A 24,942-nucleotide genomic window follows, 5' to 3' on the forward strand; every position below is an offset into this window, starting at 1 on the left:
ACTTTAAGTTTTCTTTAAAAAATTTCAATATTGAAGGGAAAAGGAATTTGGTGTCTTTATGGTTGAACGAACAAGCATTAAGTAAGAAGGCAATTGAAGATAATATATTAATGTTTCTTTAGGTATAGTGTAGCCATTATGTGGTTATGCTGTTGATTGAGAAATTGTTATATCAACATAATTATGTATCAATGTTTATTTTTTATCTGTAAAAATTGAATGTTAGGAAGTTTACAATAACAATTAGTTTTTGATATATAACAATCAAGTACTAGTTTTTAGCTGATTAGACAATATTATCATCACATTCCAAACAGATTAAGAATTGACTTATTGTACAATGAAAATCTTGAAGTTGAAAAAATTATGGAGTTTAATTTCCACTCCATACGATATCTATTCAATTTCAAGTTAAGAATATTTTGCTTCAAATATTCATTTTATCAGTGTTTTATTAAATTAATAATATATATACATTTAAATTAAAAATCTTAAAAACAAGACACAAAAAATCTGGTCATAATAGTTTAGTTTAATTTAGGTAGTGAATTTTAAAATTCAGTGTAATTATTTTTGGGTTACTAAGTGAGACTGATGGTGGTATCCATCCACTATGATGGTTAACAAAAACTATGCATCATAAATTTGGTTTTTAGTAGGCTTTCTTTCCAAATAAATTTTCCAGAATTGGTGACAAGGATTAAAATACATCATGTTCACTTGGTGCAGAGAACCAAATATTATTGAAAACAACATTGGGGAGTTGTTGCTGTTATTTTTGTTAATTGTAGCATGAACTGAGGTTGTCTTTGATAACAATGTTTTGAAACATGTCTTATTTGCTTGCGGTTGTCGTTGAAGTGAAGGGGTTTAAGGTGGTGGATGCTTTGACAACACTGGCATTCCTGTTTCTATGGTGACGACAACATTATCTATCACAAATAGCTGTACAATAATTACACTTTTCATTTTGTCGCATATTCAGCTTAAATTATCAACAAACTTTTTACGCAATCTGCTTCAGAGTTGAGTAACAAAATAATTCGCTGGACTTGACTAAAGTAGAGTCCTCCTTCTACAAACAAATTATTAAAGAAAAGGTCTTGTTTATATAATTAGAAGAAGATTATAACTTAAAATATAATTCTCACATTTGAATTGTTTTGCTACAGTTTTGATCTACGAGTAAACTTTCTATTTAAACACCTTTTTATATGGTTCTAATATGGATCAGAGTATTGAGCACAGTTCCTTCATGGGCCTCCGGCATGCTCGCCGGTTGTGACCACAACTTCAGAGTTTAGTGGATAAAAAGAACTGCACAATTACACAATCATAATAACATCCACAACGTAAACCTATTATAACAACATAACTTACTGCTTTAAGTTTTATGTGATGGATGGAATTAATATATATAGGAAAATCTCACTTAGTTTAAGATAAAAAAACATAATAGGATTATAGATTATAACTTCATATTTCTTTTCGTCACATGTGAAAGATATTTTAAATTTGTGTTTGATTTTCATTACAATTTTGTAGTAAAATAATATACGAAAAAGTTGTTTGTATTATATAAAATTTTTATATAATGTTATTCTTTAGTCCACAGTTGTAGTTTTTTTTTTTCGATTATTCTTTAATTGACAATCATTGTGATTATTTTTGGATCTGGAGATTCATAATATATTATTGTGATTTTCTTTTGGATTTGGAGATTTATAATATATTATTGATTTCTCTGTGTTAATCTTATTTTTTTATTAATAAAGTGATTATTGGATTATTAAAGTAACATTCTTTCCCAACAAGTATTAAAAGTGATGTAAATTTTTTTATATAAGTTTTGGATTCTTAAAAATAAAATTATGGGTTAAATATGTTTTTGGTCCCTCAAGTTTCAGTAAAATTTAGAATTAGTCACTCTTTCAAATTTTTGATCAATTTAGTCCTTCATCTTTAAAAATGCATGAATTTAGTCATTTTAACCCAATTTTGTTAAGTTTATCTGGTTTCAGGTGCATTTCATGATAGTATTTGAATTGTTCATACCGTTTGACACATTTTTGCTTTAGTATTAACTCAAATATTATCATAAAATGCGTTTAAAATGTCAAATAAACTTAACAAAATTTGGTAAGAAGGACTAAATCCACGCATCTCTAAAGATAAAGGACTAAATTGATATAAAATTTCGAAAAGGGACTAATTCTAAAATTCACTAAAACTTGAGGGACCAAAAACATATTTAATCCAAAAATTATTAATAATATTAAAGTCAATAATCATCTTATCAACCAACTTAATTAGTTAACACTCATTACTTTGATTTAATGGATAAAAACAAATTATGACAGTCAATCTCACTCTAATAAGTCCCTTAAAAAAGTCCATCAATTTCATCTTCAAATAAACAAATTATAACCATACAGATACCCGATGTAAAATTAAGAAATAATATATTTTGACTATTTTTTTTTGATAAAATTTACTTTTCAACACACTAAACATTTTTCTTCTTTTTTCAAATTATAAGAAACCTTTCTCTCATACATTAAGATGTGATCACGCGTGTATTATCAAAAGTTTGTCAACAAAACTTTATCAAAAAATAATTTTTCTAAAATTAAATAAAAGAAAATGGTAAAATAAAACTTCAAATGCATGCAAATAATTAATAAAATGTAATCTAGTTTATGTTTGTAAACTTTACTTGTAGTGAAACAATTGGCGGCCAACTTAAATTGAACTAAAGGGTCTTTTCTTCTTTTTTTAACACAATGATTTGACTCAGTTTGGATCAATTATAAGAATAATACCTATTAAATAGACTCTATTGATCTAAATATTAAGATAATAGAAATATTGATTCATCAAACAACAAGTCATTAACATAGAGATAATAATGTTGTACAAACAACTAGCACTCATCTCATGTTTCTTCCTCACTTATTAGAATTGAGTAAAGAAAGTCATTACGTCAAACTCTTTCAGCATTTAACGGTTGTTTTAGCAAACCTAATCATGGAAAAGTATAAGCCATTCATTTTTTTTATATGGTATTTATTTAATCCATAAATTTATACAGAATAAAATTATACCATCATTCAGCCACCATTAAATAATAAACAAAATTAAATACCAAATATATTTTTTAAGAAATTTTATTGTGTCTTCTGTTGGTTGAAACAGGTGTTCTCGTTCTTTTAAGAATTTAAATATGAGTTTGAGTTACACGTAAAATCGAAATAAGATTGAATACCTGAGATTTGTAAACCAATTATATTAAGGTGTTTTGGATTCAAAGTTATGGGTTGATCTCTTGTCCTCTGGCTAAATGGCTAAAAGCTTGTATTATGAGATTTTTTCAAACACTTAATTAGAGTATTTCCAGAACTGAATGAAGAGATATTCTGACATTTCAAAAGGTATAAATATAAACCACAAGGTGCAAAAAGAAGTTAGATAGCTCACCAACCCAAATCCAAATACCTATTTCTAATGTTATATAACATAAAAATAGAACTATATATATATATATATATATATATATATATATATATATGAAAATAATTAATTTAGGTAATTTATAAATATATAACTTATAGCTGACTATATTTATAATTTTTTTTAACTATAGTGCAATAATATATATATATATATATATATATATATATATATATATATATATATATATATATATATATATAATTGTTAATAATTTATTGGTTGGTGGTCAGTATCCCATTATTTTAAAGATCCCGAGTTTTATACCTGTAAAACTAATTGTTTTATTTTCAAACACAATTTATTTCATTATTTAATCATCAACTCATTTTAACAAATTTTTCGAACTTGTGAAGAAAACATTTCCTAACTAATATAATTTCTTTAATCCCGTTTTTCAGACAATAATAGTACGAGGAACAATTGCAACATAGCTGGGAATAACTTGAGATTTTTTTTTTTTGGTTAACATTAGTCTTTTTTAGTTATTGTATTGTTAGTGAGGAACTTTTTCCATTGGTAAAATTTTTTAATTTCATATTGGATTAATGACATACACCTTTTTGTAATCAAGAAAATTTATGACGGAATAACAAGAAAGATGCATGCTTTAGGAAATCTTAGTTGATTAATTACGAATAAGTTACAAATTTTTCCTTTTGCAATTTCTCTCAATAATTAGAAAGGTTACTGAAAAATATTTCCCTCACGAATTCCATCATAAATCAATGAATTTCTTATAATGAATATGGAATCATCACGTTTAATGGAAGAAAATAGTTTTTTAAAATCTAGAATTGAAAACAACATGTTATTATCATTAGTTTACTTTTTATAAAGTAATATTTCGAGAAAATCATGTTTTCGGATAAAGACTTTTCGAGTAAGTTTTTAATAATTTTTTTTTTCACAAATAGTACAAATTTAAGTTTAACAGGTCAATAAATTTGAGTTTTATTTTTCATTGTATTTTTTCTTAACTCTATTTTGTTCTCTTCAGGTAGAGTATTGGGATTGAGTAGACTAACATTGTGGCTTGATGGTGATGAAAGAACTCTAACTTTGCCAAACTTGATCTATATTACATTACTTATTTCATGGCATAAGTTAGACTAAACCAAAGTTCCAATCAATTTGTAACATTCATACTATTGCATTGTTTAATAGAAAATATGTGTTTTAATTATGAGGTTATAACCTTTATTCTAATCTTTGACCCAACAACTGTTATTAAAATTGGTTATTTGTCTTGATAGTTGAATTAGATAACGATAACATAAATTATGAGAACATTTACTTAATGTTTTTAATTTAAAATATATTTAGAAAAAAAATTCAGTTCTTAAATATTATAGAGGTATGGGGAGAGAATATATATATTGTATATACATAATCTAAAATTGAAATTAAAAGATAGATATAAGAACGTAGGGATCTGTTTGGTTTATAAGTAGGGGTATTACTGGAAAGATACAACATTATTGAGACATCAGCCCAATCTTATAAGGCATTGACACCACTCTCAACCCAAAACCTTAAGGTATTGACTCACCCAAAACCTTAAGACTCACACTTGGATTTCTAACAGAATCGAAACATGAGAGGCTAAATGAGAATTGATTAGTTATTTATCAAGAAAAGTATATTATTAGAACAAGTGTGACATGTTTTCATGATAAATTGGATGCATCATTTCCCATTAGAAGGCTAGTTAAAAGTATATAAACATTGACAATTTTTTTCTCTCTTTTATTTCCCCCTCCTTGTCAAATAAAATATATGCACTTTAATTTCACAAAAAATTATCAATTTTTCAACTAGATTGCATGCAAGTAGTACATAATAATGGTTAATGATGAGGGTGTGAATTAGCTCTCTATTGTGCTTGTCAAATAAGATAGATACGATTTTAAACAATTAATTCCCAAATTTCATGTATTTGTTTGGAAGAAATTTTGGAAAAATGTACATAAATGAAGGTGAATAAAGAAATTTTAGAATGTTGGAAATAACCGCCAATGTTTTGTGAGACCAAGGTTTGAAAACCTATTCTTGTTTTGCTAATTATGGTTTGTTACTTCGGGGACCATGCATGCAGGAGCGTGTGACATGTCATTTGAGAAAGTGACCAAATTTAGCAAAACATTTTTAACCATTCTCTAAAGATCATGTTCTTCCATTCATATCGAAAAAACAATTTGGCCAAGTTTGGTAAAGAAATTGTGAATTGCGTTATCTTTGTTAATTAGGCCTTAATTGTGAATAATAAGTAAACCCCATAAACTAAAGATGGCATAATCTTATCCGTTTTAAGTATAACACGAAAACCAAAAGAAACTCATTCTTTTACGTAGAATACAAACATTATTCCACAATGGGTGGTGATGATCCACAAGATGTAGCTGATAGGGAACGCATTTTCAAGCATTTTGATTCCAATGGTGATAACCAAATCTCTTCACAAGAGCTTGGTGAAGCCCTTAAAGCACTGGGATCTGTTACCCCAGATGAAGTGCAACGTATGATGGATGAAATTGACACAGATGGTGATGGCTTCATTTCTCATCAAGAGTTCACAGATTTTGCAATAGCCAACCGTGGTCTAATCAGGGATGTAGCCAAGATTTTTTAAGTTTTTTCCCATTCAACAATATTTACATCACGCAATCATTTTTATATTCTATGTAACAATGGTAGGTTCATGATGTTGGCCTTTTTCGCATGTTCATTATTATAAAGGAAGCTCCTTCATAAGTTAGAGGTAGTTGAGATGCTCTATTCTCAATACGCAACACCACAAGTTATGTAATCAAATTCTTAATCCTTAAGGTTGCAACCAGACACTACACATCTCTTTTTTTTTTTTTTTTTGTTGTTGACATAACTCATGAACATGTATAAAATATAAATAAATGTACAGAGCTATATATATACGTATATATACATCAAACTATATATGTAAAACAGAAAATAAAATAAACCATATGGTAAAATTTAAATTTATTGATTGAAAAGTATCTTTACTTTATACATTACGTGTTCATCTTCGTCTATTCTTAATGTATTCCCTGTGTGTCCTTTTATTCTTTTACTTGTTGAGGGGCATTAATATGAATTAGGTGAGGGAGAAGTAGAATAGGGTATTCTCAAAATGGAAACTCCAACACGCCCTTCATTGAAGGGTGTTTTCCATCCAACAGAAAAAAACGTTTCATTCACTATCATAGTGATGTAACCAATTTTGCTAATAACCAAGTTAGAGAACCTATGTCACTTGAATATCTTCTAGCTTTACTAATAACTAAAATATGTTCGAGAACTTCAATAACACCTGCAACGAAATGATACAGAATCATATTTATGAGAAAGAAAGCTTTAAAATGAAATTGAAAATCATAAATTTCCCAACATGATTCACAAACATGAATGAAAATCTATTAGGTTACCCTTTGTGAAAAGGGAAAGGGAAGGTATCTACACACAATCTTCATCTAAGCTCCTATTTCTATTTACAATTTTAACTCGCTCACATCTAATCTTTAGCACTCTTAGTCACAATCATCACAAAAAGTAAAAGGTTATTGAAGAGTTGTCAACATATGTTTTATCGACCATAGAGATAGTCATCATCCTCAAACTCTGCAACTCCTAGCATTGCTAAAGCCAAGTGACTTTTCATCTCATTATTAGTTTGTTGTAACTGAGAATAACAATCAATCACGCATCCATTTCCAAGAAAACTGGATTTCTTTCTTCTAGACAAAAGAGGTTCTTCTTCACCCTTCAGTATTGCAATAATCTCACGTATGCCAGGTCTCCGAGATTCTTCATTGGTGACACAGGCAGCTGCTGCTTCAATCATTCTACCCATTTGATTTGAGAATCTCAGACTGCACTTCAGTTGAGGATCCAGCAACTCTTCAATGGCACCTTTCCCTTTCTGTAGAAAAGGTTTCGCCTGCAAATGAATTTTGGATTGGACGTGTGTTAACAACACCATATCAATTCCATATTACTGTTCTTAACTTAAATGCAGTGCCGTAATTACAACCACAAATGTGGTCATAAATGTGAAACTTTCGTGGAATCTTTCTGCTATAAAGGAAAACATAATTCACTGTGGATACTTCAATGTAAATAAATAAACTCCCTAATTCCATTCATCCACCAAGAAAATATTAATTAAAGTATATATCTGAACTATTAAGATGCATTACAAATCTAGCTGTATCGTTTTACAGTTTAAATCTACTGTCATGTAAGTTTGATTACAGAAGCAGATAAAATAAACAATGTTCAATTAAATTTTGTTTTGTATAGGAGTACAAATTAGGTACACAATGTTCTGTCACCTAGAAGAAATGAACTAAGTTGAAATTGGTGTTATTGATTTATTGCTTTGATGTACAAAACAAATGCAGTAGATTAAGCTAAAGAAGATTTTGTTACTAGCAATCATATGTACACACAAGAGGAATAAATTCCACCATCATGATATCATAAAAAAAAGGGCAACTTCGAGAGAATGAATGCAATAACTCACCCATAACACCAAGTTTTCTTCTCCTGAAGGTCTTCTTGCCTCAATGGGCTTCCGGCCAGTAATGAGTTCCAGTAAAACCACTCCAAAAGCATACACATCAGTCTTATCCGATACTTTCCCATGTTGGAAATACTCAGGAGCCAAATATCTGTAGGGAAAGCAGATGCATAGAAGTTTTATTTTCAGCTAATCTTAACATGAAAAGAAATTATACACACGAATAATATTTTTTTCAGAATCAATATAAAAGGCTGAAGTTTGTACCCAAATGTTCCTTTGACGGTTTTGCAAAGGAAAGGAACCGAAGGTGCAGAAGTCCATGTAGCTAATCCGAAATCACATAGCTACAGTTTAACAAAAACAATCAGAATGACTTGCATGAGCCCCATACGAGACAGATTTTACATTACATAACCACACGATTGATTCACAAGAAAATGTCCCACCTTGGGAGTCTTCCTTGAAGAAAGCAGAATGTTTGAGGGCTTAATATCTCTGTGCACAACACATCTTTCAGTCCCACTATGCAGATAAGCCACAGCTTCAGCAATCCCAATTGCAACTTTGTACCTCACAGACCACGGAAGAGGTGAACTACCCTTCTTCCTTCCTGCAAAATAGACATGCCAGAATCAGTGAAATTCACCAATTCAAAACCTCACAAAAGAAAAAGCAGGTAAATTCTGAGAAATTAATACCATGCAAGTGGCGCTCCAGACTGCCCCCTGAGACATACTTGTACACCAAAAACAGACCCTCCTCGGGATCAATACAAAACCCCACAAGGGGAACCACATTTGAACTGTGAAGAGAACTAGCAATCATCAATTCTCTGCAGAAGGCCTTGGCAGATTCCTTGTCTTCCTTGTCCAACCGTTTGATTGCCACAGCAGTCCTCAAAAGGCCAACTCTCCCCCTAAAAACACAGCTTAATGCCCCTCTCCCCAACACCCTCCCTACATACACCATAACATAGAAACAAATCACGATCTCACACAAACCAATCAACTTTCATGAAAGAACAATAACAAACATCCAAAGCATATATAAAAAAAGGTTAATGGTGTCTTTCATACATGAACAAATTCCCCAATTTCGACTTTAGTCTTGACTTTTACGATGAATAGTTTCTTCACTATATTTTTTTATAATACTCAAACTTTTGTTCTAAAACATTAACACTTTCTCCACCACAATTTAGATATTTTGATAAACATACAGAAATTAAAACCAAAATATAAGGAAGAAAAAAAAAAACCCTTACCCTTGGAGAAATTCCTAGTAGCAGAGAGAATTTCACCATAGCAGAACCTGATCAAGGAGTGAGCCATAGGGGATATGCTCTTCTCCAAGGACTCCATTCTCCTCCATTTGATTTCCTTGGCGCGAGATTCACTCACCCCATTGTCCAAATTCACCATCAAAACGGTCGCAGCACTGGAAGAACTCATGTTGAGGGACTCCAACTCAACCTGAGAACAGAAACTGAACCTGAAAGAGGAGTGAACCGATTGAGGGTCAGCATTGGACAATTCCGCTCCGCACCCACCAGACTCCGCGAGCAACCAAGCCTTGTTGTGTTCCAAATTTGTCTTCTTTCCGTCGCTCAGGCCCCTCTCGGAGCCCCTCCGGCGCCGGGAAGGGTTGGCCACACAGGCAAAACCGAATTCCCAGATCATTTTTCTTAGCAAGGTTCTGAATTTGAGCTTGTTGTAGTCACAGTAGTGATCTACAACTAAGGGGGAAGAGATTGGGCCATTGGAAAGGTCCCTGGAATCAGTGCAGGGGCCTTGGGATAAACCCATTATGAAGTAGATCCCAACAACAAGCACAGAAACCCAGAAAAGCAAAATGGGGTAGAGAGAAAGAAAAAGAGAGAAAGAAAAAAAGCGGAAGCAATGAAAAATAAAAAATTGAAGTGAAAAAGGTTAAGGGTGCTTTGCTTGTGGGGTGAGGGAGAATTTTTAAAAGATGGAGAAATGGAAAGGAGGCATGGCTGTGAGTATAAATAATTGGATTTAAAGTAATGTTGCTGCCTGCTACTGCAGAGTCGGAGAAGGTCAAAAAAAATTGAAACACCCCTCAGTCACACATCAATCTTCTTTTCTTCTTCCTTTTAGTAGTTTCTGTAATAATACATTAAATAGAAAAATATTTTATTCTCATTTTTTTTCCTTTTATTCTAGCAACCAAAAAAATTATTTCTTAGAATGATTAGATGATAATAAATAAAGAATGACTCTTTCAGCTTCATTCCTTTTAAGGTTTAATTCAATGCATCTTATAATGGAAAGATGCACAGAGAGGGGTTAATTAACATATGTGAGCTTATTATTTGTGGTAATTTGATTCTATAATTAGAAGATATAGAGATGTGTCTTATAAGTAATAATAGTTAGCATTATAATTAAATGTAAAGTATTTAATGGATAAAAATATTAAATAATTATTAAGATATTGTATTGGGTAGGTTAAGAAAAGGAATCGTGTGGTTTGACGGACTGAAGAAGACGGGGAACCCACAGGAGGACAGCATCCTTTAGTTGTTAGGGACAAGACTCTAATGAAGTTAGAATAATCCTTTCACATGAAGTTCCTGTTCTTTAACTTATCTAAGAATAATAATAACAATAACTACTCGTTTATTCATTTTTTTTTTCAAATGCATTTTTTAAAACTATACTGAATATGAAGTATTTGGTTTAATTTATTCAACAAACTATTTTTTAAATAAATATTTTTTTCGTAAATGTGTAAATAACTCTAATTTATGTTCAAACATTTTTCTTTCAATGCATTGTAAAAAATATTTATAATTATTAAAATCCATTCATGACCATATTTCATGTTTTGGATTTATTAGAAATTAACTTTTATATAGTAATGTCACCATGTAACTGTTATTTGATAGCATTGAATAATATTCAGAAAAGAAAAATTACTCGTTTTTCAAGTATTTTTAATAAATAGATTGAATAATACTATATTAGTTGTATTTTAAAATATTTTTAGCGATGAATTGTATAAATACGTATTCATATGTATTTAGTAAATTCCCTTTTTATTTTATAATTTTTTTTAATATTACTTCACAATAAAATCTGTTATTAACCTTTCTATAATTCTTACATGATAAACTTGATTTAATTTTTCCTATGTGATTTTTAATTTATCTTTTTAACCAATAAATTGAAACAATTGTTTTTTAAATATATTAAGAATATATTGAAAACATAACAAAACCTCGAACTTTTAATTTTATTGAAAATAAGAGTGTTAAGAACTCTGATTAACAGTTACCGAAAAATATTATTAATTTATTTTACCATAATTTTCATAAGAAAATTTATTATTAAAATCAATATTCACGTACCTCCAGACTAGCTTAAATACAGTTTTTTTACTTTTAGAATATGTTTGAAAAAGATTATTTAAAAAAATAAAAATCAGCTGTTTCTAGATAAAACAAAAAGGACGTTATTTTTTAAAGTTTCAGCTGTTTTTGGATAAAAGAATATATATATATATATATATATATATATATATATATATATATATTAGTTTTAATTATATGTTTAGAATAACAGCTTATTATATTTTTTAACATTTTTTCTTTCCAATTTTATACGTACTTTTTTTCTTTTATAGAACTGTTTTTTACTATATCCAAATAAAATAATTATCTTAAACTTTCCTTTTAAATAAATTTGTTCGAACAAAAAAAATTAAATCATAATTAATCATGAATATATAATTTAATTTTTGACAGTTATTCTAAGCCTATTTGGGAATAATATAAATGCACGTGGAGTTCGAGTATTATGCGAGAAGAAAGACGACTGCTATTAATTAATCAATAATTAAGATTTTGGCTTTTCCAATGAATAAAGGTCATGCCTCTGCCAAATTGAGATGACAACTTGGAGGCCTCACTCACTCTCATTCTAATCATTTTACTTTATTCTTCTTTATATGTTTCTCTAAATATTTTAATTTTCTTAACATACTTGCCGTTTTAAATGATTATTTCAATTATTACCACATCCAACCACAGTAATCTACTTTAACAATAAAGTGATCTTTTATTGTGTTAAGAATTCAAAAAGAATATATGTTAATTATTTTTTACATTAATGAATAATCTCAATATAAATATTGTGATTACAATAAATATATATATAAAAGATTAAAAATAATATATCCTTAATACATCCAATGTTGTTCTAAAAGATAGAAGATCACTACTTTTAAAACAAAGTAAACAATAAATGAATGTGTCGAAATTGTTGTTTGCTAAGTGGGAAAGGGACAAAAAATGGCAGAATGTGGGAGAAAATACTAAAATAATAATGCTAATATTATGACAAAGATTGGTGAATGGTTTTTGAGAAGGAATTGGAAACATGGAAGCCTTCATGTTCATTCGATTCTAAGTTTGGTGACCATCCAATGGTTCGCAGCCGCAACATGACACCGCACGTTAGCTAGTTTCTTCTTCTTAATTAACAAAAACATTTTTTTATCCGTGTTGATGTTAGGTTTGCAGAGGGTGTCACCGAAGACAATAAATGAGATCTGAGTTTAATCATATAAGATATTGACACCACTCTTAATCCAAAATTTGTAAGCAATATATGTATGGGTCTTTATTTTTATACACTGCTCTACTTTCTCATTTCTAACCAATATAAAACTTAAACTCACTTAAATTCCTAAAAGTTGAATCATTTCATTGATCCTCACTTGAAAGATCAAACAATTAAAATTTATTGCATAAAGATTTTAAAATAAATAATTTTATATTAAAACAAATGCATGGAGAAAATGATTTTATTCAGCTAATATGGAAACATCTTGTACTTATTAACAAGAAAAATGGTGGTAGTGAGCAATTTTATAAGCCTAAAGGGTTACATGTGTTTGGTGAACCTCTAACACACTCAATTGATTTAAACTTTTCCTTCTTAATGAAAATATCAGTTTGAATCTGAGATGAGTTCAGGTACGGCATGGTCGGTCACTAAGGAGTTTTTAAAGACTTTAGAATGGTCAAAAAACAATGCAAACATATCATGTATAGGACCCACGATGAAACCTACCAACACCATCAATAATAGTATAATTATAACGATAATAATATTCAAAATTAATCCACAGTCACTATCTGCAATACCAACTTTCTGATATTATATACTCACCAATGTTTCATGGGACATTGTTTAATGATTTCTCACAATTGTTTATATGTAAAGGACACGTGCAGCTCTGTGTTCTGTCTATAGTTTCAAAATATATACTATGAGTAAATTTTATTAATGTCAAAATATTAAATCGCACCTATTTTTTGTTGAAAAAATATCTATATTAATTGACCATGCATGTCTTTAAATTCTACGTGAAGAAGAGCCAATATAACGTAATCATTAAGAGATTAATTGGATAATTAACAGAATATTAATTAGCAGAAGAAAATTTGTAATACAAAGTTGTTTACCGGACATAAATATGAGGTTGGAAATTATTTGGTAGGGCTTTTTTAGGTCACCTTTGTATCGATATTTTTTTTTCTTTGAATTGGCGAGAAACGTCAAAAGTATTATAACATAAACGAGAAATGTCACCAAAAAAATCATGTTTTGAACGTAATGTAAGCACACAAATCATTCTAAAGTACATTTATTTTCGTTAAGTTCACCCTTCGTCCTTCACGAAAATTATGAGCACGTGACTATTTATGATCAATTAAAACTCTTCTAAGTGTGTTTGGTGAGGTGTAAAAGAGAAATTCTTAGATATTATTTTTTGTTAAAACTGATTTCGTAAACTATAAAATAAGTGATTTGTGTTTAAATATTCTTACCCCTTTAGAAAATTCGATATAAAATATTGTCATTTATAAATTAACATCAAACTAATTTTTGTCATTTCTAATGAAACTCAAATTTTGGTGACAAAATTATTTTTGTTTAACAATTTTCAAATAATATTGGTGTGTGATCGCTTAGAATTTGTTTTGTTCCTTCTTTTATATAAATGGCTTTCTCAAAATATATTTAGAGAGAGTTTAATTTTTTGTTCACTATATACGTACAAGAGTTTCTTTTCTTTTATTTTTCTAGACAGATATATAAAATTACTAGTAGACAAGCTTTACTTTTGATATATCTGTAACCACTATATTAAAGTTGATAGAGTTGAAATTAATATTAAATTTTACATTAAAAATATAATTAAATTACTATTGAAACTTTTGTGCCAATTAAATCGTATGTAAATTTTATTTTATACATTGATGTCCATATATATATATGGATCCTTTATAAACACATAAATTGTCTTATACATGTAAGATAGGAAAATATATATATATATTTTGTGAATTAAAATTTTCTTATGCGTAAATTATATATATATATATATATATATATATATATATATATATATATATATATATATATATATATATATATTACTATAATTTAGCCTATGCAAAAATAATCTTAAATAACCAAAAAAAAAATCAATTTTTATTTATAAGTATTTATGGATAAACTCGTTAAAAAAGAGTTCACAAACAATCAACTTAAAAGTTAAAATGTCATTCCTAGAACATCATTTCAGGGCTTTTTCTTCTGGATAAAGAGTTTTGCTAATAGTGATCTAGTTCTTAGTTTACTTCTATCAGCTATGATACTTTAGGATACTTTTTCGATACTTATCAATGAAGTATTTAATATATGAAGTCTTAGTAGATTACAAGAAAATCTTTGAATAATTATTAATTTTAGTGATAAAAAATAATTAGTCATTATAATGACTAATTTTAGATACCAATTTATAAAATAGACATTATTGACAACTAAAATAGTTCCGACAATTATAATTGATCTCTAAATTAGTAACTAAAATAGTTTCTATTATAAATTGGTCACTAATATTAGTTACCAAGGTTTTAATTTGGATTTACATAATAACAATCATATATTTATCATGTTTTTAGGAATTATTGTACACTTCTCAATATTTATATATCACGTATCTGTTAAGATCGTATCCTATTATTTTTAAAATAAACGTATCGACGTATCGATTACGTGTCGTATCTGATACATGTATCATGTATGTACAACATATCCTATCAGTGATACGCACCACAATATTTACGGAAAAAAATGAAGGCATTTTACATGACTTAATTAATTAATTAAATTATTTTAACAATATTTATTTGAAAATTAAAAACGAGAGTCAACTAAATCTTTCTTTTTTGTGAGAAACCTCCAAAGTGCAGCAACAATGACAAACTTGTACGAGGAAATTTCTCAAATTGTCTCATTCTATCTTATTGTTGTGGTGCTCGTTTGGACTCAAGTTTTCATTCTCCTGATAGTGTTTTTTCATTTTTATATTCAAATATTGAGTGTTCATGTATGAGATATTATTCATAGATTCAGAGCTGTGAAGATGTTGGGGTTAAATACATCAAATGGTCATACCTTCAAATTGGTTACTGATTCTAAGTCATATATTTTTTATTTCGTAGTATTTTTCACCTATTTTTTTATACTTTATAGCTTTATTTGAGATACTCACATTATTTAGAAAATTTTATAAATTTCTATAATGTACTATTGAATTGTATATTAATTTTCCATGATTTCAATGGAAGAAAATATTGACGCAAAATAAAAAAAAAAACTATTAAATTGATAGTATATTAAGAGACAACATACATCAATTTAACATTTCTCACTATAACGTTAAATCTTTAACAAACATCAAAAACCGAAAATAACATTCGTTAAAAAAAATTTATGTTAGATATTCCTAAATTACATCATAATGAAATCAATGTTATAAAATTTAGATAGTAATAAAAAATTGAAAATAAAAGAAAATATATTAAATAAAATATAGACTAACTTGCACATTTTATAGAAAATACAGCTAGCCTTAATATATATATATATATATATATATATATATATATATATATATATATATATATATATAATTTAATTCCTAATAAATTTGTAAAAGTAATTAAATTTTAAAAAAAATTTCAAAAATTCTAGGATATTATTACATCTATAATATAATGTAACAAAACTTAAAATAAAATGTTTACCTTAACATTAAAATATTGTACATGTGTATATATTGAAAAGAGATTTAAAAATTCGGGGAGCCCAAGCATCCAAGAACAAAGCACTTCCATCTCTGCTTCTGAACTTTTATTATAATTTTTTTCCTTTTTTGAGAAAATGTATTGTGTATTCGACCTTCAACATTTTGACAAAAAATTCATCAAAGTTTGAATAAATAGGAAACATATATTTAACAAATGATATACATTACCTTATCTAATAGCACTAGCGACCGAGTCTTTTTCGTTCTCTTTGTCTTCTTACGATGAAAATTAGTTACATATTATCTTTCTTATTGTCGGGTTTATTTTGTGAAGGACACTTATATTATATATCTTACGAACCAAACAAGGTTTGGTAATGTTTCATTTTCCTTACCCTTCTGAGGTTAAGAAAATCTTGTAAATATAATGTCATTGTGTACTACCGTATACAAACATACAAAATTTTCATCCATCGATCAATCATAGATGTTTCAACAAACTAATTAGTACAAATAATAATTACTACAACTACCACCTCCCCCTAAAAATAACTCATGAATATACAAACTCACACCAACATAACTAGGGTATGTTGACTATCGTGTAATGAAAATTAAGGAAATTAAATTTGATAAGTTAACCTCCTCATAGTACAAACCTTATCGTTTAAGGAACTTAAAGTTTATCGGTGTAGTTTCTGTGCAAGGACTCGTACGGCACATCGATAATTTTGCTTTTCTTTTATGGCATGTTTGGTTTGTAAAAGAAAACATATATATATTTTTTCTCTCATTTAATTGTCTAAAAAGTTGTATATAACATAATTATCCTTAATAAAGTAGAAAAGTGTGTGTTTAATTGGTTATAAACCAACTCAGTACTTCTAGATCAACTGTTTCAAACAAAGGGCTACTTTTCCAAGGTGGTGGTTGTTGTGTTCCTTCTTAATGACATTTATTAAAATTTGTTTTTGATTTTAGGTACAGTAACAATATTTCCAACTTAGTACTATCAAAATTAAATTCCTTTATAAATGTTTTTAAAACTGCATCCAAAACAATCAATTAAATTTATTAGGTGTAGCATCTCCACATTGATTAGCTGGTCATAGTAAAAAAATGTCATGTAGAACTAGCCTTTTGCTGTTATGCAATAATGTTGCCTAAAGAAGATTTTCAATAATGTACATAAACCTAGATATCTAATCCAATACAGTGTTTATGAGCCGAAATTAGCTGGAATTCCATTAACACTATCATGTCAAACCATGTCAACAACAACAAAATCATCATAAATTGCTACAAAAATGTTAAGACATTGATAGTTGGAATATTTACTTTCAACCTCATGTTCATGGTGCAAGGTGAGGTAGAGAAAATTTATGAGATTAGACAGTGTTTTTCACTAATTTTAGTATCTACTTTTGATTCAGTGAATAGAACCTAGATGAAGGCTATTCTTGTATGTGATTCAGTATATGTGAATCTGAAATGGTGTCTAAAATTGAAGTGCAAACTAAACAAGTGGTGTAGCCTAACTAAAACTTAGTTGGTATTTCTTATGAAAGTCTGTGTCAGGAGTTGCAGTTATATGGTGAAGTATCAAATCAATCTCTAATCTCTTTTCAGCATTTTGTTTCCGTAATTGAAGACTCAAGCTGTATACAGTTACACATAGTTATATTTGAGGTCATATTTTAGCTGTGTTAGGCTTTAGCTTTAGCCAACCTAACATAACATTTGTACAGAAAAGATAAGTAGGACCAAATCAGCAGTATCATTTTCCATATTCGACCATTCATCAGAACCTGTTCTCTTCAAAATGTTTTCAAGTCTTTATATATTTCAACCTCAAGCATAGGGTTAAAGGCCTTGTTTAAATGCTGTTAAAGGTTTTCATTGCTGTAGAAGTCTGGTGGGGGCAGTAACATGCCCCAGAATTCTTAATTAATTAACAGGATTTTTTCATGATTTTTTTTAATTTATTAAATTGGGATAAAATAGTGTTTATTTATTTGAACTTAATTGATATGCTAATAAGTAAAACTTGATTAGAGGAAGTGTTAAGTGAAGTGAAGGGAGAAAACACATCAAGTATTTTTTTTAGGTTAAGTATGTTTTTACTTCATGAACTTTGATCTAAAATTGAAATTCGTTCCTATCCGAAATTTTTATACATTTTTGTCTCTAAACTTTAAAAGTGAATGAAAATAGTATTTTTAACTCAATTATGTTAATTTTATTTAAGGTGCCGAACATATTTTCCAGTAGATATTGAACCGGGTATGGGTCAAACAGTGTAAACAACTCTAATACTGATATGAAACGCATTCGATACGTGAAAAAAAAATTAACGTAATTGGATTAAAAAGACTATAATCATTCATTTTTAAAGTTTAAAAACCAAAATGTATAAAAGTTTCGGAGAGGGACGAATTCTAAATTTGGATCAAAGTTCATGGACGAAAAAGATACTTAACTTTTCTTTTCTTTTTTTAATGGAGGGAGGTCATATATGGTTTGGTGTGATGTGTCTCCGCTGTGAGATGAAGTTTTCTTATAATGAGACATGAAAATAGATTGGATTGAAAATGGCTCAACACTTAGCCTGCAATTATGTGGTGGACAACGTTAATCGAAATTTTGTAATAAAGTTTGGGGAAAATTTTACGTATTCATTCTCTAATTATATTTAGAATTTATAAAATCGTACATACCAAATAGCACTTTTTTTTCGTTGAGACAATTTCGCTCCTCTATCAGTATCCTATTTGTATTGCAACTTAATCCAACCTACAACTCTTTTCGCAACTCAAGTTTCAATGAAAAACTCCAATTGCTAGAATTTAAGCATAAGAGGAGAGTCCATCCAAACAAACTAGTCTATTAATTACGAGAACATCAAAGCTTAAGTACCACATCAATAACTCATCATACTCGATGAGACTCTTGATAAAAACAAAATTTCTATATATTAATAACATTTAGTTAACATATAAAAAAAATTGTACACGTAAGATAAAGAGTTAATTTTCTTATCAACAAATAAAATTTGTCACTTTTCACTTTTCATTCAAAAAGTTAATTCCTCAGTTTAGTGGAGTCGTGTTGTTTAATGGTTGAAATGGAAATAGCATGTTCTTTGACGTTTGAAACCACAATTGTAACTAAGTTTCAAAAACATGTCAATTTCCTCTAATATGCAACCAAACAATCTTGGTCATCAAGTATTCGATTACGTAAAAAAATTAACATTAAATCGTAAAATCAAGGCCCAAGCATGCACTAAAATGTAATCACATTATGACCCATGCATGTGCTGAGATATAATCAAAATCAGGCCTAGTCACGTATTGAGATATCTAATCAAAACAAGGCCCAAACATATAGTGAGATTTATCCAAAATAAATAAGGGTACTTAAATTCAACCAGGGATACCAAACACCGAATAAGGTGACAAGCCTTCTTCAGCTGGCTTGATATCATATAAAAGAAAGAACTAAATGCTATCAATTCCAGTTTACTACTATCAATTCTAACATATAGATGCTGTGATTATGATCCCAAATAGTAAACAAAATTACAAACCAATTGTCTAATAATACTAAAAGCGAAGGTAGACTCACGTTTTCAAGCAGGATTGCTAAGAACCCTGTGTTAAATCTAAAAAATAGTGTGTCTCGCAGCAAGCTAAAGATCTTTCAATCTTGTAAGAATAATTACAAACAAAAGATCTAATTCTAAATACACTTAATGTAATGAGCACAATTGACAATTGATGACCCTTTACAAATAAGTGCAGACACCAGATAACCTCTATAGACCAGAACAATACAAGGTCAAACTTAAAGGGTGCTCGTTGAAACCTCCAGATAGATCATTGAATCATGTATAGAAAATAAAGGTCTATACAAGTTTGGAAAAAAGAGTTAATCCACTGTATAGCCCACCACTTCAAGTACATTTTTTTCTCTTTGTTTCTAAACAGTTAGCTGTGAAATTCAGACCAATAAGTACTACAAATGCATGCAAAAGTGAAGAAATAGCCAAAAATGATAATCTAGATAAAATCAGAAACAAATGAAAAAAAGAAATTAAGATCAATAAAAACAGATAAAGCCTTTTTTCTTTTATAATATTACCAGAAACAAAAAATGTATATGAACTTCATCCACTCTAGCCTTATAAAGCAATTCTACAAGGATCTTTTGCAGTAAGAATATACAAAGATGATACATGCCACAGCCAACAACTTCCCAGCATAATCAAAGCATCACCTTAAATAATAACCATTTCAAAATTTCCCCCTCTATAGCAGATAAAGCTAAACATTCAACTTTGGTACTAACATTAAACTACACAATTTTAGCAAATTCCAAAGCACTTATTGAGATTTGCACTTTCTCAAAAGTTCTTCATACACAAATTCCTTTCTTTCCTTGACAAGGGTTTGTCTCAGCTTTGACAGTGTGGAAGAGGACAACCTGATTCCTCTCTCAATCATATCCTCGGCATACTTAACCGCCTCCGGAACCCTATTCAAATCACGAAGCCCCACCACCAGAAAATTCGCAGTCCGCTCCAAATCATTCTGATAATTCTCAACCAAACACTTCCAAACCTTAATCGCCAAAAGAGGCTCCCCACCATCCACATATACCTTAACCGCAGTATCACAGTTATCCTGATCCGGCACGAACTCGTTCTTCACCATCTCAGTAAACACTGCAGACGCCTCCCTCAACTTCCTCCCCTTGATCAAGAACTTAAACAGCAAATTATAAGTCGCCACATCAGGAAAGGCCCCTCGGAAAACCATTTCATCAAGCATCCTCCTCGCAGAATCAGTATCACCACAATAACAAAACAAAGCAATCATCAAATTGTACATCTCCGTGGTGGGTTGCAACACCCTCCCCACCTCCACCAACACCTCCCAGAAAAACTTTGCAGTCCTAGCATCATGAAACTTGACACACTCATCCAATGCAACCTTCAAGAACCTCACACCAGGGTAACACCTCCTATCCCTCATCGAATCAACAAACTTAATAGCCTCCAGCAATCCATCAGGCCCTCTAACAAGGGCACACAGGAATGAATCATAAGCAGGCACATTGGCAGGATCCCATCCAATCTCAATCACCATCTCAGCAAAAGTCTCCTTCGCACCAAACACACCCTTATCTCCTTCTCCCTCCCATCCCTCCATCAAAATCGCGTAAGAATCGGCATCCGGCAGGACAAATTTCTTAGCAATCTGCAAGTAATCACAAGCATCAACTGTCCTACCATCCCTACAAATTGCACTCAACAATGAGTTCAAAGCAATCACGTCCCTCACAACACCGTAATTCTCCATAACCTCAAACGCCATTATCGCTTCCCGGGTTCTGTTGGCGATGACGTAGCTCCCGAAGACAGAGGCGAACGTGGCCAGCGAGAGTAGCCCTTCTTTCTGCATTGACTTAATAGCGTCCCACATCGCGTCGAAGAAGCGATTCTTGCCCAAAAGGTCGACCACAAGGTTCCAGGAATAGGGAGTGTGTTTGTCGTGGAGTTGGCGGCCGCTCCACCGGAAGAATTTGACGGCCTGGCCTGGAAAGCCGTAGGAGAGTCTGAGGACTTCCTCGACGTCGTGAGGGGTGATGATGACTGCGGCGCATTCGAGGGCGTGCTCGATGGCGGCGGCGGAGGTAGTGGCAATGAGGTGACAGAGGGATTTGATGTTGGAAGGAAGATTGGGGATGTCTTGGAAGGAAGGGAAATTGGGGCGCTTGGAGAGTGGAGGAGACGGAGAAGAAGAAGAAAAAGGGTGGCTTCGCTTTCTGCTAGCTCGAGGGCTTTCTTCCATGGCGAAACCCTAACCAGGAACAATGAACATACACAAATTGCAATGTTCTTTCGTCTTTACTGTGTTTTCTGGATTTTGTTTATGGAAAATAATAATAGTTATTAATTTTTTGTTTTCAATATAATTTAAAATTATTTTCCTTTCTCTCTTTTTTTTGTAAGAGTTTAAATTTTTTTTTTTGTTAAAATACCTTTTTGGTCCCAATTTTCGTCAAGTTTTTTGAAAGAAGTCCTAATTTTGGTTTTGTGTTCAAATAGGTCCCAATTTTCGTCAATTTTGTTCAATTGGGTCTTTTTTGCTAACACCGTTTAAATCATTAACGGCCATGAACAGTGACTGCCACGTGTCACTTCCTGGTTTTTTTGAATTTTTTTTATTTTTATTTTTATTTTTTTTAATTTTTTTTTTAAATTTTTTTTAATTTTTTTTAAATGTACACGTGTCAACCCAGGAGTGTGCCACGTGTCACTTTGTGGTTTTTTTGAATTTTTTATTTTATTTTTTTGAATATTTTTTGAATTATTTTTTAAATGTCCACGTGTCAATCTAGTAGTGTGCCACGTGTCAAAGTTAATATTCTATATTCAATTTGGTCCCTATATTTGTTATTTTTGTTCAATTAGGTCCTAATTTTTGTTAAGATTAACCAATTTGGTCCCTATAGAAGATGTGACCAAATTTAATTTTTATATCAAAGTTATAATGATGTGAATTTTAATTTATTAAATAAAGATATTTAATAAAAAATATGAATTTTAATATAAAAATTAAATTTGGTTTTAATTTGGAGAGGGACCACATTGGTTAATGTCAACAAAAATTAAGACCTAATTGAACAAAAATAACAAATATAGGGACTAAATTGAATTTAGAATATTGATTTTGACACGTGGCACGCTACTGGGTTGACACGTGGACATTTAGAAAAAAAATTTAAAAAAATTTAAATTTTTTTTTAAAAAAATTCAAAAAAATTCAAAAAAACCACTAAGTGACACGTGGCACACCCCTAGGTTGACACGTGTACATTTAAAAAAAAGTAACAAAATTTAAAAAAAAAATTAAAAAAAATTCAAAAAATAAAAAAAAAATTCAAAAAAACCAGGAAGTGACACGTGACAGTCACTGTTCATGGCCGTTAATGATTTAAACGGTGTTAGCAAAAAAGGACCCAATTGAATAAAATTGACGAAAATTGGGACCTATTTGAACACAAAACCAAAATTAGGACTTGTTTCAAAAAACTTGACGAAAATTGGGACCAAAAAGGTATTTTAACCTTTTTTTTTTTTACTTTGTATTTGTTTTTAAAGTTGAAATTTATTATGGATGCAAAATATGTTTCTAGGAATGAGTTCCGGTTAAACAAAGTTACAATATTACTTCTTTTTTGTGTTGAATTTTGGTTTTTCTTTTTCTATTTATCTAATGTTTTTACAGTTTAAGATTATGAGTGTTTTATCTATAAAATAGTTTTAAAGTCGAAATGGTTCTAAGAACGAGGTTCTGTTCAATGAAAATTACAATTTTTTTTTAGTATTGTCATGGATAATGATAATTAAATTTTTATTTTGCACAGGCTTGATTATTTAGGTAATTCTAGTTTTAAAATTGAAGAATTTGATTAAAATTTTAATCAAGATTAATTGAAGAAAATAAAGAAATAATATAAAAAGGAAATGGAATTTTTTTTACATATATTATTACTAATTAAATTATTAAAAAAATTATTTTTTATTCAGTTTAATTATTTATCTTCTAAAAAGTTTAATTTAGTTTTATTTACGCATTAGTTGTTGTACCTCAAAATTTCATTTTACACACATTATTGTTTTAAATTCAGTTTTTATATTTCGTATTCTCTTAAACATTAACAAGTAATTTTTTTAAAATAAAAATATTAAAAAAAAAAGAAGTAATCGTTATTATTAATTGGTACAGATTAATAATGATGATAATTTATGTTATTAATATTTTTTTACGTAATCAATTACATAAAGTTGGCTCTGTTCTCCAACCGACTATGTAATTGAGAAGATCATTGCTGTTAGGTTGTTTCTTCGTCAGAATCAAAAACCATGTTTTCACTAAAACTTGCTTTTTTTGTAAAAAGGGGTCACTTTGACCAAGAATTTGTAAAAAAGGGTCGTTTGATTTTTTTTTTGCAAAATAGGGTCAAGTCGTCCTCCACCGTGCCGGTTTCTTTTTTTTTTTTTTTCAAAAAGTGAAACCGTGCTCTCGGAAGCCGGTTTCTATATATTTTAAAAGTGAAGCCTGACGACTTCACTTTTTGGGTTTTTTTTTTTTTTTTTTTTTTTTTTTTTTTTACAAATTCAGCTTTATATATATATATATATATATATATATATATTTAATTATATATTATTTAGTTTTTTTTAGATATTTGTTTAAGTAAAAATATGAAAAATAGTTTTAAAAAAATTCTAAAATACTTAATCGTTAAACCTTAATACAAAATTAAGAAGATAAAATGATACAAATTAAAAAAATATTAAAAAATCATTCGATAATTATATTTGAATATTTAATTTGTTAATGTTTATTTTATTTGTGGTTTAGTTAGTTTACTAACTATCAAGTATCATTTAATAAAATACTAAATTTGTAAAATCAAACGAAGAAGTAGAGAACGTTTTGACCAAATCAGAAGAAACTGGCAAAAAAATCGCCATTAAGGATGTCACTTTATTTCTCTACTGTAAACAAATATTTTAAAAAAAAAAACTAAATAATATATATATATATATATATATATATATATATATATATATATATATATATATATAAAGTTGAATGTGTAAAAAAAAAAAAAAAAAAAAAACCAAAAAATGAAGTCGTCAGGCCCAAGGACGACTTCACTTTCAAAATATATAGAAACCGGCT

At 29.3% G+C, this 24,942-nt stretch overlaps 3 protein-coding genes across 3 annotated transcripts; 1 reads left to right on the forward strand and 2 right to left on the reverse strand.

The window, feature by feature from the left end:
* The first annotated feature begins 5,766 nt into the window (after window positions 1-5,766).
* LOC114174399 (Calcium-binding EF-hand family protein) lies at window positions 5,767-6,551 on the forward strand. Its single transcript, XM_028059257.2, has one exon. It carries the CDS (start codon window positions 5,885-5,887, stop codon window positions 6,140-6,142), a length of 258 nt encoding a protein of 85 aa, XP_027915058.1. The 5' UTR covers window positions 5,767-5,884; the 3' UTR covers window positions 6,143-6,551.
* Window positions 6,552-6,884: 333 nt separating this feature from the next.
* LOC114164297 (putative serine/threonine-protein kinase PBL7) lies at window positions 6,885-10,128 on the reverse strand. Its single transcript, XM_085674956.1, has 6 exons — window positions 9,318-10,128; window positions 8,752-9,009; window positions 8,500-8,663; window positions 8,318-8,397; window positions 8,054-8,201; window positions 6,885-7,468 (listed from the first exon to the last, which is right to left on the reverse strand). Exons 1-6 carry the CDS (start codon window positions 9,856-9,858, stop codon window positions 7,115-7,117), a joined length of 1,545 nt encoding a protein of 514 aa, XP_085531082.1. The 5' UTR covers window positions 9,859-10,128; the 3' UTR covers window positions 6,885-7,114.
* Window positions 10,129-20,290: 10,162 nt separating this feature from the next.
* Window positions 20,291-22,103, reverse strand: LOC114191149 (pentatricopeptide repeat-containing protein At5g15010, mitochondrial-like). The gene has a single exon (XM_085674977.1). The coding sequence runs from the start codon at window positions 22,036-22,038 to the stop codon at window positions 20,569-20,571; it is 1,470 nt and encodes a 489-aa protein (XP_085531103.1). The 5' UTR covers window positions 22,039-22,103; the 3' UTR covers window positions 20,291-20,568.
* Between the last annotated feature and the right edge of the window lie 2,839 nt (window positions 22,104-24,942).

Source organism: Vigna unguiculata, chromosome 1 (genome assembly GCF_037176805.1).
Source record: "Vigna unguiculata cultivar grain cowpea cultivar isolate G323 ecotype 2 chromosome 1, ASM3717680v1, whole genome shotgun sequence".
Lineage (NCBI taxonomy): Eukaryota > Viridiplantae > Streptophyta > Magnoliopsida > Fabales > Fabaceae > Vigna > Vigna unguiculata.